This window comes from Pyxicephalus adspersus, chromosome 5 (assembly GCF_032062135.1).
Source record: "Pyxicephalus adspersus chromosome 5, UCB_Pads_2.0, whole genome shotgun sequence".
Taxonomy (NCBI): domain Eukaryota; kingdom Metazoa; phylum Chordata; class Amphibia; order Anura; family Pyxicephalidae; genus Pyxicephalus; species Pyxicephalus adspersus.
In genome coordinates this window covers 33774054-33788681 of record NC_092862.1, presented here as the reverse complement: position 1 = coordinate 33788681, position 14628 = coordinate 33774054, and the positions used below count along the sequence as shown (strand labels likewise).

At 39.1% G+C, this 14628-nt stretch overlaps 1 protein-coding gene across 6 annotated transcripts in view; it reads left to right on the top strand.

Annotated features, from left to right (window-relative positions):
* Positions 1-1904: 1904 nt before the first annotated feature.
* Positions 1905-14628, top strand: part of CSPP1 (centrosome and spindle pole associated protein 1) — a 42038-nt gene continuing 29314 nt past the window's right edge. For 4 of the 6 annotated variants that reach the window (XM_072411088.1, XM_072411087.1, XM_072411085.1 and 1 more), the window contains exons 1-6: positions 1905-1961; positions 6239-6374; positions 8813-8924; positions 10004-10115; positions 10542-10645; positions 13488-13511. In XM_072411088.1, the coding sequence (XP_072267189.1) occupies positions 8826-8924; positions 10004-10115; positions 10542-10645; positions 13488-13511 (339 nt within the window). In that variant the 5' untranslated portion in view covers positions 1905-1961; positions 6239-6374; positions 8813-8825. Of the gene's footprint in view, positions 1986-6238; positions 6375-8812; positions 8925-10003; positions 10116-10541; positions 10646-13487; positions 13512-14628 lie in introns of all 6 variants that reach the window. The other 2 variants (XM_072411086.1, XM_072411089.1) reach the window with 2 other exon arrangements.

Sequence of the window (14628 nt, the reverse complement as noted above, 5' to 3'; positions counted from 1 at the left end):
TCTTAGATTGTAAGCTCTTAGGGGCAGAGTCATCTCCTCCTGTGTCACTGTCCGTGTCTGTAATTTGCATCCCCTATTTAATGTACGGCACTGCATAATATGCTGACGCTATATAAATACTATAAAAATTAATAACTGAACTCATTGATCATTCATTAATCACCTTTATGGAAAATAAAAGTCAGTTCTGGTGGAAAATCCAAGCCATTGTTCCTCCAGAGGTTGTTAGGGGTTCCTTGAGCAATGAGCAGTTTGTGCCTCTCAGGTCAGTTTAGGTGACACCAATGATCTTTTAGCTATTTCTTCTTACCGACACAACACTAATATACTGTCAGATGTGGATATAGAATTTATAGAAGGGATTTCCTAAAACCTGGAAGTTATTTCAAGGGTTCCCCCATATGAAAAAGTTAGACAAAGGCTGATCCAAACAATTGTGCCTGAACCTATCAATGTTTAGTTCTTTGTAAAGGGGCTGGTTGGAGAAAACATTTTTGTTCATGAAATAATGAATAGCACACAACAATTCAATGAACAAAAATGTGGTTTAAATGTCACTTTCAGACCCCTTTCCTGTTGCTGAGTGCATATGGGTGCTTCCAGTGCTGGATGTTACAACATAGATATATGATATTTTATTCATTAATAATGCTGAAGTAGTGTGACCATTGTCCTCTTCAGTTACTTTTCTGTGTGACAGGATCAGTGTGATTCTCAAGCCACCGGTCTTGTCTCCTATTTACAGTCACCATGCCCTATGTGGCCATCAAGTCGTTAGTAGCTGCGTGTCAAGCTACAGGCCAGGCACTGCTGCAAGATACACTGGCACCAATATTTTATACTAGATTCACATTTTTTTGCAATGCATTACAGCTAACATGTGTTGCATGTCATTTTGATGAATCACAATGGAGCTACTAATGTATGTGTAATATGTTTATCTTCGCACACTGCAGTGCTCAACCCAGAAATTTTTTAAAGCTAGGTGGGGGGAAATTATAGGTGGGTGGTGGCCAGTGTTCAATAACTACCCAAAAACAGCCGGGTTGTTACTGAAATGTGCTGGGTGGTGCGCCCAGCTCAAAGGGGCCGGGGAGAACACTGCACTGCAATGCACACATCACACATTATTGTGTATTGTAGTGCACTGAAATGCAAGTCTATTGGGGTACATTGTATCACAATTCATATTTTACTGTGTGCTGCGATAAGGTGCAAGAGTTAAGGTGCCATTATTGCAATACAGATGTCAAATTATGAACACCTAAACTACAGGTTAACAGTCCCACCACCAAGAGGGTGGAACATAAATCCCAGCTTTAAATAAGAATAAATGGAAAGAAGAGAAAAATGCCAGGAGGTAGCTTTTGGTAGAAGAGACTTCTGCCAAAATTCTATCACCTTTCTGCTGGCAATATTGTTTCCTGTGTATCCTGATATCAGGGAGATGGTAGGAAAAAGTGAGTGCTGTATAGACAAAGCCAAGCGTTCTGTTCTTTTATTGGGGAGGGGTAGAAAAGCCAGGATGTCTGCCCTTGGTGATGAGAAACATTTTTACTTATTACAGTAACAGGTTAACTTAATATACAGGGGGAGAGGAGACTAAGGAAAGGCTCCTCCTGCCTGCAGCAGATCAATGGCAATATCTCCCCTTGGATAAAGACACTGTACTGGAGCTCAAGGTTTAATTTTTATCAAATAGATAAATATAAATAATTAGACATGGCCATATATGATGACATATTAGATAATAATTCAGCAGATTGTTTCTGATCTTCATCCTTCTGCAGAGGTTCTATGGATTGCATGCAGCAGGGGAAAGGGTTATGTACTGTCTTCCACAGCCTGGGGGCGCTGTGGCTCTAATAGAATGCGCTGGAAGTTGGAGGCGGAGCTTGTCACCACAGAGACGCACAGCAAACGGCAGTGTTGTACACAGAGGAGAGGAGCAGCGCTGTGAGGTACGGGGATGGCTCGGTGCGGGGGTGAGTGCGGCTGGGTATTGGCCATGGCTGAGGAGACCGGCTGTGTGTGTCATATGCACCGTATAACATAGTCACAACGATATACAAACTCCTCCAGCCTTCGTATCTACCTGGTTGTAGTATATGGCGGGCTTATACATTATATCAGGGTATACAGCCTGTGTCCTGTTCCTGTAGGTACCTAACACCCATATCTATGTAAATGTATTACCACGAGCAGCTTGTTTTCCTTCTGAAGGAGGGATGTAATGGTTTTTTTTTGGGTCGAAGCTGTGGAACTACATCACCCAGCATGCACTGCGCACTCACTGATACAAATTATTGGCAAAGTGTCATGTACAGGACAGGTTTTCTTGGAAGTCAGTTCCCCTGCATGGGTTCCCTTCCCTGATATATTGAGGCTCTATGCATACCTTGGATGGAAGGTGGGCCCACCGCCACTGACCGGCCGTTCAATGGGAAACATGGGCCCACCGCCACTGACCGGCCGTTCAATGGGAAACGCGGGCCCACCGCCACTGANNGCCGTTCAATGGGAAACGCGGGCCCACCGCCACTGACCGGCCGTTCAATGGGAAACGCGGGCCCACCGCCACTGACCGGCCGTTCAATGGGAAACTGACCGCCACTGACCAAAACTTTGTATGGGTACAGTAGAAAAAGTGAGAAACCCTATTAAGGTTACATTGGGGTGATAAAACAGTTCAGAAAATAGGCACAGTGCGGCTGTGGTGGCAAACAATACTTCATTTTTACTGGAGACTTAGAAAAAACAAAATAGGAAGCTTATAAAACCAGCGGTAGGTTTTTCTTTAGGTGTTTCTTTAAATTCGGGCAAAGATAATAGTCCGAAGGGGCCAGGTCAGGTGAGTAGGGGGGATGGTGGACCAATTGGAAACCCAGGGTGTTCAGTTTGGCAGGTGCATTGTCCTGCAAAAAAGGATCCCTTTGGTCAACTTTTCACCGCGTTTCGTCTTAATTCCCTCCTTCAGCTGGTCCAGGAGGTTAGCATAATACTGTCCGGTGATACTAGAGCCCTGAAGTAGCTAGTCCACCAACAGAATAGCGCCTTTGTCCCAGAAAACGGATGCCATTACTTTTTTGGCCGATTTTTGGGTTCTGAACAATAATAATAAATGTGAATAATAAATTTCATCAGGGTGGAATCTTATATCATTCTTAATCAGAGTAGGCTTGAATCTAAAATTGATAGTTATAGTTAGGTGTGGAGAAGTTGTTTGATAGAAGTTGAAAGAGTGACAAGTTACCAGGAAAGAGATTGAGTAGTAGTTATAAATGGATGTTTAATCTAAGATTTGGATATTGGGATTACTTGGACTCTCTGTTCAAAGCTGGCACTGAAAGTGCGGCGAATGCCAAAACCTTGAGTTAGCACCATAACCGGAACAGAGGGGAGCTCATCCATGGGGATGGTGCAAGAGGGGACTTCACTAACTGTGCGAAGATTTCTGTATCACTTCCTGTTGTGTTTACAGGAAATCTTCCGAATTGGAAACATAACCGTAATCTTGAACCTTTTCCTACTCTATCCAGATTGGAAAAAAAATGTATATTTTTGAAATACAGATTTGTCTAATCTGAAAGACATTTTGTAGATAGATTGTTGATCGGCTACCAATTTTGCATTCAGGTGAATGATCTGTTCCATAGTTTGATGGGTAATCAATCGCTTTGAAGTCCCAAAAAACTGTACGCAGGTGTTCAAGATTCTGTGCTTCCCTTGGTTTTTTTGGGTAAAACAGATCGGAATTCCAATTGGATGCACTTGGTTGTTTTTACATATGATACATCCATGGTAAACATTGATACTTTTGATCAGTGTTTACTAACATGATCTATCCACAGTCAGTTGGAATTCCCCAAACATTGGTCACTTGCCATCAGTATGCAGCTGGATTCACTTCTGATTCGGGTGATCAGTGAAAATCTGCAGGTATGCCACTGACTGTTTCCAAGATAGATGGCACATGTATCGGTAGAGTTTTAAAGTTTGGTTATCCTCATTAGAGACTAAAAATCATCAAAAATATCATGTGCAACTCTCTTATTTATTTTCTATAGGGTAACTAAATAGTGTTTGCACAGCTTGAGCTGATTTACCAAAGGAGTGAAGAGTCTGCTCATATGAATGTGCGGTATAAATATTTAGTTTAGTTTTGCAATCCAGTGATACGCATCCTCATATCTTTTTCTATTTAAAGTAAAAAAGAATTTGCTTTACTACATGATTGGATAATTGAAGTGAATAGTCACAAAATATTTGAATGTGGAAGTAAACGTTTTTCCCTGTTTCTAGGCATAAAGGTTGGAAACAAAAATAAATAGTCCATCTTTTAAATATAAAAAAGAGAATGTGTGTGGGTTTTCTCAGGGCGTTTTGGTTTTCCCCCACGCCTCCAAAATTTTGCAGGTAGAATAATTGGCTCCTCCAGAAATTCGTTATTATCTTCTGGAAAAAAACAGCACAACCAAGCTGGGAACTGAATGGATGCATGAGAATTATAATAAAAGAATACAACAAAAGCATTCAAACAATACAATTTGCAACTCTTTCTGTTATCAAGGTCAGGTTCTATGACTTCAGCACACACCTGGTCTGTAGGTGACACTAAACTTTAGTGTAAGATTTTGCTCCAAAAGGTTTGTTGCTTACTGACACCACTTGCTGACTCAGTGGGTTTTGTTCTGCCCTGAACAGCTGACTTTGCATGCGCAAAAAAGTTTTGCAAAAGTGGGTATTATGGTCTTCCATCAGCAGAATTTATGGTCTCAAAAACAAAACAAATTATTACGCACAGTAATGCCCAGGATTCTAAAATGGAAAGAAGTACAAGCTACTGGCTACTGTGTAAAAAAACTGTTTTCCATTGTATAAAGGGTACACGGAAAAAGATAGGTTTTTATGGGAACCATTTAATGAAAGAGTAGATTTTAGGTTTATTGACACATTAAATAAAGATTCTTCTTTAGTCGGCTCCAGTCACACTTCCTTATTTGTGTGTTGCTGCAAGGCAGAACTTTAAATTTAAATGGCCTGTGAACACTCAGGGTCAAACATGAAGTAATTTTCTAATGCTGAGCACCATAATGCATGATAGTTGTGGTGTGTCATGAAACTTGTGTCAGATTTGTGCTTCCTTAGTCGATTGGGGTGCAATTCAACTGAATGTCACAGATCCTCGCAAACTTGGCTATGTCACTGCAGGACACATCAATAATTTACGGGTTTGGAGGCAGGATCCACAAAGTGCACTTGGGGGACACAGAAAATCTGTGCTCCATGAACTGTTCCTTTCTGAACAGATTTCATAGGAAGATTATTAGCTCTAGTGGATCTAATAAAAGCATAACGTTTCATGCAAAGGGTTGACCCTCATATAATCCTCATCCAAGTAATGCATAACTGGGTTAATGTGTAGTCAGTGTTGTGTAGTGCCCAGTTCACAATTTTGTGTTTTCCTGAGGCTGCTCTGTACTTTCTCATTGCTTTTCCATGGATCTTTGAAGGAACTGCTGTTCACAAATGTGGCATTTCCTGCAGTGTCATGAATCAGCTTTTTTTAGGCTGGGTCTACACGGACATTTTTAAAAATGCATGTAAATGTTCCTACTGCGTTTGTATGCACTTTTATTAGCGTTTTAAAGCTTGCCTTTAAAAACGCTGGAAAATGTCTATGTCGTGGTTTTTCCTTTTTTTTAACATGTTTACGTTTGAAGTGCTTATAAAAGCGGGAGAAAGTTTTCCAACGTTAACCTTGCATTTTATTTTTTTAAACCTTGCAAGCAACATTATAGATAACGCTCATGGTTTTCCCCAGTGTTTAACCTGAGGCTTTAAAAGCCCGCGTTTGAAATCCCCATGCATTCCAATAGGTTATAATCTACACCAGGACGTTCCCTTGAGGCAGGTTTATGACGCTGCTTGCAACCTCTAAAAAAGTTAAAACACTAGGTAATCACTGGAAAACGCGGGTAAATGCTTCCATTACGTTTATAACACTTAAATGCATTAAAAACGCAGGGAAACACAGGAAAGTGCAGCAAATTCGTTTTCCAGTGTTTTAAAACGCATATAAACGCAGTAGGAATGTTTACATGCTTTTTTAAAAACGTCTGTGTAGACCCAGCCTAAAGGAGCTGGAACAGTTATTTATTCTTTTCTGTGTGTTCATGTTGCAACATTTTATTGTAATGCTGCATAGTAACAGAGGTATTGACTTTTTTCTCAACAGTAATCTTATTGGCGACATAGAAAACGAATGGAAACACAGTGAGCTGAATATGATTTGAGATGTCTGACTGTTCTTTTTTCGGAAGATTAGTTTACTGATTTTAGTTTTCACCAGCAGATTTGATTGTTTGCCCTGGGTAAGCAGCTTTATATAATGTATGATATGATCGCATTGTTTGCTGTTAGAATTCAGGAGAAAAGTGAAAGCCATGAAGGCTTTTGAGATCTCTCATCCCTATGCAGATCACTCAAGGGCTCTTCTTGTTTACTCTGAAGGATTTTCCCTTTGTTGTCATTTCATTGCCTAGAAACCTTAAAAAGCAACTGGCAGTTTCACACATGGATTTAGCACAACCTAGCAACGTCTGTTGAATGATCAACTGGCATGAATACAAATGTTAATCTGCTGCTGTAGATGGTATTATCTGTAAAATTAGAATATCCCTTTTTCTCATGCTGACCATCCTTACAGTTTAATAGCTATGTTTAATGTTTTATTTTATGTGAGATGAGAATATTGCTGGAACCAGATGTTTTTCCATTGGTGAATTATATTTTTAACTTACATCACCATAGTGTCATCTCAAAGTGTCCATTGATGACTCAACATATTGCTCATGGCCGTTGCAAGAAATCCTAACTGAAAAATAAATGAATAGAAATATGTCAGCATTTAACAGTTTGTGTCTGTGCCTAACTGCAGAATCAAGCAGTGCTAAGAGAAGGTTCACACCTACCTCAGGATTGAGTGCCAGCTGCTGGAACACTTGCACCACTCACACCTTGACATCTGCCACTATTCATACCCTATGGAGTTTCAGCAGAAAGACGCTACAATGTAATTTCTTCTGAGATGTAGCAGTCTCTAGTATGAGAAAGCGGTAAACACATCACAACAGTGTGTACTGACCTAAACAATCACACGTGCAATAATTGTCATTGGAAAGGATTGTGAAAGACAGCACGATGCATGAACGAGCGCTGTACATACAGCACCGTTCTGCTCTATGGAGAGGGGAGGGGGAGAACAACAGAGCAGCACCCCACTGCACTCTCACCCCTTCACTCTCATTACGATCGTTCCTCGTCCGTTGAATCATCTGACGTGTGTACGTAGCCTAAGGCATGGTGCACATGGAAAGAGCTTTTCATAAAACAACAATACAGGGCAGAGTAGCTTCCACAAATGCTTGCAAATTTATGCAACTAAAACCTCTGTTTTCAGTATAGATGGGCAATATAGTATTTTTTGCAGGATAGCTAATAACTGTGCTGGGAAATCTTGTTTTGTTTTTTTACATTTTTTTCAAAAATATTTATTGCTTTCAGGCCACTCATGAACTAGTGGACAGTCAGGCGTTATCTGACTGCTAATTGAGAAACTTCTAGAATATGTTTTTAACCTGTCTTCTAACTTTGTTTCCCACTTTGTAAACATGTATGTAAATATTTTAAATGTATCTACATTTAAAGTTTTAGGGTGGGGAAAAGAGATCATAAAACATCATTTCAACTTTTTATTGCTGCTTGAGTCTTAGTTTGGGACTTTCAACCTCCTGTTTGTACTGCTGATCATTGTCATCTAAACAAAAATGTAGGAAAATAAAACTACATCCTCATGCATGCATCCCCTACATACACATTTGGTGGACTTGCCCTCTGATTACCAGATTTCTGGCATCCCTCTCCCAGTTTAAGATCAACAAGGATACCCGATTTGCATTTGTGCACCTTAAACCCCCCACCTATGTAATGCACAATATAAAGTGGCTGTATACATATTGCTTGCCAGCAAACAAGCCATTGGCAGCGCTTGGAAGACTCAGTTTGTACATTTTTAAGTTACATTACCATGAATAGATTACATCTGTATTAATGAGAAATTAACTAGTGTTATTCTAGATTGTCTTAAGAAATTTTGTTTGAAGTCCCTGGTTGAAACCCTTTCATTCCTATATTTCTAAATGCAGACACTGGTTTGTTTACAACTGGCTTCCCCACACGTTGAGAGATTTTCACTAACTTCCTGGCATAGTATGGGTAACTCCAATTGCCAGTCCCAGTGGTACAGAATCATTAAAAAATAGTGGGACAGAGGTTTTATATATGCTATCCAAAATAAATAGTTTTTGATATACATACACTTTCAAAATCAGTAACCAAATATATAGTGATGCCAGCAGTGTCTGTGGGTACGCATGGACAGTTGCACTTGATGGAGTAACTATTCATTCTTTGCATATTCATTTTATTATGCTATGGAAATTACTTGCGTGCAGGGTTCTCCCCAGGCCCTTTTAGCTGGGCGCACCACCCGGCACTTTTCAGCACCCACCCGGCTGTTTTTGGGTGGTTACTGAAGAGTTTGGTCACAATACAGGGGCTGCCACCCGCCTACAATTTCTTACCACCCGGCTTAAAAAAAATTCTGGGTTGAGCACTGGCGTGGTATGGATATGTCATTTGTCTACATATTTAAAATAAAAAGTGTTGCTTTTTCCTGTTTCCAAAAGTGGAAAGAAATGTTATATATGTTTTTTCCAAAAACTGATAAATATCTTGTTTAATTTGATAGAAATATCTCCAGAATGGGAGAGGATCTGGATCTTTTTATTGAAGAGCAGAAGGCAAAGCTTGCACAGGATAAAGCAGCCCTGGAAAATGATCCACCGTATATGGATATTGGGGTAAGGAATTACTGTAATATTTTGTTCTGTTGTCTTTGTTGTTCCTACAACTCCATGATTCTGCAATGTTTTCTGATTTCCTTTGTGAAGTTAACCCTTTACTTTATTCAACATTCTTCAGATGGTAGACCTGAAAGGTAGTGATGACTGGGGCATGCTTTCAAGCTTGATTTTGTTGCCATTGTTCCATTTATTAAACACTAATAAAGCAACAAGGTGGCTCTGGACATATGTGGATATGCATTAGCCAAAGTGACATGGCTTCTATTAACTGTTCCCTACTAACCAAAACATTAAAAAAAAAAGTGAAATCTTTATAATCACGATGCTGCGGTATTAGACAAGTATTTCATTCAGACTTTGGCCCTGATTTATGAAAGCTCTCCAAGGCTGGAGAGAATACACTTTCAGAAATGAAGCTGGGTGATCCAGGAAACCTGGAATAGATCTGCTCCAGGATTCAAAACAATTGCTAGCAAATGCTTTTTAAAAATCTATTTCATGTTTTCTGTATCACCCAGCTTCACTGTTTTTATTGTTTTGTGTATATATATTAGTTTTCGTGTTAGTATAATAGTTTTCGTGTTAGTATAATTTTAATGAAACACAGACAGATTTACAAATAAATGAATGATATCTGAGATAAAAATCTTTAAATAAATTATTTAAAGCCTGCAGGGCACTTTACAGTACATCTGAAGCCTCCTAGGTGTCTAAACAGAACCAAAACCCAGTTAACGATGTGATGTCTGAATCACATAAAGCCTTGTGTGAGCATCCCAATCTACCCCTTCCAGACAGTAATACACATAGCTGGAGTGTAATATCTATTCCAATCCAGGAAGCAATGAGCACTTATGTTTTAGCTGCTTAGAAATCTAAAGAGAGAGAAAAAAAGCTGATATCTGTATCTAAATGTTTAAAAATTCAGGGTGCCCTACATCGGCAGATTTAGCTGCTTGGTTAAATGTCTCTGTTCTACATTGATTGTTTCTACTGGCATGGCATCAGTCTAAGACCATATTATCAGATTTGTTGATTTCTGATATTGTGCTAAATAATTTTTTTGTATGTTTTAGAGATTTGATAATACGCATGATGCAGATGGACCCAGGGTTTATGCTTCAAAAGAAAACATCCCTCCCAAAAGAAATTCACAGAAGGAAACTGCTCCAGTAAAACAGTCAGAAGGTATGATCCAGGATGTTTATTGTTATAAGTAACATTTATAGATCCATTTTCTTAGCATCTATTTTACTACTTTTTATTGCTTTGCTGAAAATAGCTGATGAGGATTTCAGAAGCCAGCAAATAGCCAAATACACATGTGAGGAAGAATTTGAAAATTTTTTGTTAACAGAAGCTGGGACGATCATGCTATAACAAAAAAGAATGATAAAATGTCGGTGGCCATTTCTAATATATCTCATGTGGTACACCCAGCACACAGTATATTTGTCAGGGTATGGAGAGATTCCCCTGTTGCTGGCTGTTGTCCTTTGCCACCATGGCACCTGACAATCTCAGTGAGTGTAAAAACCTGTGTAGGGTTGAATTAGACCTTGTAATGAGAACATAAAATGCACATAGTGATTACTTTTTATTTTTTATTTCTAGATGCCAGCTATGGATTAAGTTTGCCTTTAGGAGAGGAATATGAGAGAAAAAAGCATAAACTGAAGGAAGAATTGCGACAGGATTATCGCAAATACCTCAATCAGGTGAGAGTAAGGGATTAGACTTTTCTGGGTTCGCCTAAAAGGTAATGTAGAGAAGTGATGGGAGTGGCAGAGGAGCTGGGTCAGCAAATACAGTAATTAAACTCTCCCTGAGGAGGAGAGGGCATGCAGTAGAGTGGGGACTGCATTAGAACAGACTTTTCCTACAAGACTCCTAAAAAATGTTTATGGATAGGAAATACACGCAATACAAGCATTTAAAATAATTGCCTTTCATGTGCTTTTTACATGCAGTTTTTTTGCTTGGTGACCTCTAAATAAACATTACAATGATAATGGAGTATGTATCTCTTCTGAAAACACATGATAGATTCTCTTTAACCCCCCTAGCGTTCTAATTCTGTCCCCCTAGCGTTCTAATGATGCAAAAAGTGATCCTAATTTTTTTTAATAGAAATTTTTGTTTATATTGTGGGCCTGTAATTTTTAGGATAACTCCCAGGTATAATAATTATATTTATTTATTATATTATAATCATAAATTATAATATAATACATAATTATAAATAATTTTAAAAAATAATGAAATATTAGACAACAATGTAATCCTAAAATTTAATATAAAATTAAAAATGTACTTTTATTTTTATTTCATGCTTTTAAATTTCCCGCCCAGCCACACCCCCGAATACATCACCACTCGCATCACCCGGAAGATGTCCCATCCTCCCGGGTGATGCGAGTGGGGATGTCCCGCCTGCCTCACCCCGACGACGCTGCTGCTCTGCATCTCCAGGGAGGTGCAAAGCACAATGTGACTCGGGATTTTTATTTCATGCTTTTAAATTTCCCGCCCAGCCACACCCCCGAATACATCACCACTCGCATCACCCGGAAGATGTCACATCCTCCCGGGTGATGCGAGTGGGGATGTCCCGCCTGCCTCACCCCGACGACGCTGCTGCTCTGCATCTCCAGGGAGGTGCAAAGCACAATGTGACTCGGGATTACTGCTTTTTGCATGTAAAAGCCACCCTGAGTCACACTTAGGATTACCGCTAGGGCAGGTAAAACATAACTCCACCCAGAAAAAAAGTTCCTGTCCAGTAATTTATATTTATTTAGCAAAAATCATAGAGTTTAAATAAAGGAACTCAGGGATTTTTGAACACTATCAATAGTCAACGGCTGGTACAGGGAGAATCTAAGTAGTCTGCTTACCGGAAGAGGATGCCAAAGGGCAGTGGTCCGCAAGAAAATTTTGATGGTCCGCGGCTCTGGCCGGTGCCCCCCCCCCCTGCAGGGTGAGGAAAAAAACCCTGCTGGGGGGAGCGCACGGACCAGGGCCGCGGACCATGTCCCTCGTACTGTTTAAAGGCAGTGGGCAAGTTGTCTCACTGTACACAACCTGCCCACTCTCCTATGACAGATTCAGACCTGGGATGGGAAAGTGGGTGGGTTCTGTTATGATGACATCACTCTGGGGGTAGTTTCTTTCCCTTTAAGTGACACACTGCTTCCCGCACATGCGCAGTTCAGGGTCCGTAAATTTAGTGGTCCATTATGTCCAAAAGGTTGGCGACCACTGCCATAGGGGGTACCTTAATGAACAACATACAGGAGAAGCAGAGTACATAGATTTAAAAAAAGACATAACAAAAAAACAGAATAGTACAGAGATTTTAAAGGTGCCCTTCTGTAGTCCACAAACACACAACTGACAGCAGTGCATGTGTTAATCACAAATCAACTAAATAAAATCTTAAATAGGTTGATAGGTTAAACATTTGTGTACAAGTATTTCACTGTTTATTTAACTGTTTGTTTGGGTGGAGTTTTGCTTAAAAAGTAAGTAATGCTTACCCTTATCAGCCCAGCAGCAGTACCATTCTTTCAGGCTTCTCTTCTTTAGTATGCATTTTTTTTTTACTTGGTGAACCTTCCAGTTTCCAGACCTTTGGTATTAAGATTACATCTCACCCTAACCAGCTTCCTAACATGTGCAACTTTGCCACCCAAGCATACAATTTGCATGTGGACTCTAGACTGGTATAATGATACACTCCATGCCAACACGTACTGGTTGGAATCTACCAGAAATCTCATGCATCATGGGACCTCATTGTTACTTAAATGCAAAATGCTCCTATGTCTGATGCAACTGAGGCACTGCGCTGGACTTTTAAAATTCAAGAAGGTAAGTTTTAAATATCCCAAAAAAAACAAACAATAGTCAGGTTTGACAGGTTGTAAAAGTCTGCAACAGGACAGATAAAGTTAAGGTTAGAGTTCAGTTAGTCTTTGATTGTATAACATGGCTTAATTATATTTCCATTTTACAGTTTTCAGAATATCCCAGCTATGATTTCTGTTAGACAGTAAACTTGATAGAAGAAGATTGTTCTTATTAGAGGGATCCTAGTGACAACTGGAATGTAGATGGCATCCATAAGCAGCAAATAGTTCTTCCTATTCTCTGTTATTTTTTCTTGCTGATTGGTCTGCTTTTAACAAATATGTTGTTTGACCTTCTTCCATTTATTTCAGACTGAATTTAATTTAGTTATTAAAAATTCCATAATACCAGTCTCTGTCAGTATACCTAACCACTAGCCACTTACCTGCTGCTAATAGAACAGCCGGTAAACAATCCAAAATAAAATTAAATGAAAACAAAAATAAAAGATGAATGTTGCACAGTCAGATTACATATGTGTTCTTTTCATTTGTTGTGATGAATGAATGACCCATCGATTGATGTAATTCTCACCAATCTTACTGTTTTTGTGCCAAGTTATAATAATTGAGCCCACTTGTATTATTATGTTATGTTAACACATAGACATTATAATGTAATAGTGTACTGTATTTTCCTGACTTCCAGGGAAATGCTCAGGCTAAAAGAAAGGTAGGAGGGCCTGTGCTCTGTTTTTCCCAAGACTGTATGTAAGTCTGGACACATCTGCTTGTGTGCGAGGACTAATCAGAATCCTATAGTTGCGTACTAATAAATCCCCCTTTAGTAAAGCTTATCTTCATTTGATTTCATTTGCATTAACGTCTGCCTTTGCAATAGCAATAATTATCTTTATGTTGCAATTCAACCTTTTTTTTTTGTTGTCTACAAGCAGCTGTGTAATTTATTCTAGCACCCAATTAAGTGCTCCCTGCTTGTGATCATTGCATTTGTGCTCACCAGTTTGTGTAATTAGTGGCAAAGTAATGTGTTGTAGCTGCATGAGGGTGTCAGTGCACTGCTTGCTTGCTTGCACACCATTATGCTTATTGTGCATGTATTATTTCAGTTTTGTTTTATTTTAAATTGGCCTTGAAGGGTTGGTTCAATCAAAACAGATTGTTTCCAAAGTTTTACAATATCGGGCTCCGTGTCTAACTTTTTTTAATATATATTTTGGCAGTGAATTATTCAGGCATTCAACATGTTACTGAAATCACAGTTTTATGTGACCCTTTAACTGCTTTCAATTGAATGTAATAAATTGTGGATGTTTGTAATGTGTTGATGTATGTGATGTATATTTGTTAGGAAGGCATGAACTGAAGAATTGTTTAAAAAAAATAAACATTCTTTATCAGGATTAGGCTAGAACTGGTGTAAAGCATAGCATATATCATAGTAATTTAATGAGTATGAACAGAGCATTCAAAGCTTTAGATTTAATTGGATCTATTTAGAGCTCAAGGAGGACTGGCATCTTTTGTGCTTTGTGAAATTTGTAGAGATGGGAAAAATTGTAAACATTATTTTGTGGGGTTAAACATGCAGTAGTTAAGCAAAACGTTCGGGAAATATACAGTGCAAGATTTTTCACATTTCACAGTTATCCAAGATTCATATTTTCTCTGTTCTGGAAATATTCATGTAAGCTTTGCCTTGCCTTCATTTTAACATAAACCACTGTCAGTGTTGTACTAACAAAATGGTGAACCAGGGTCATGGGCTTCCAAGGCTCATTGATTTGTTGATGGAAGGCTAGCCTTCATGGACCAATCCAACAAAAAAA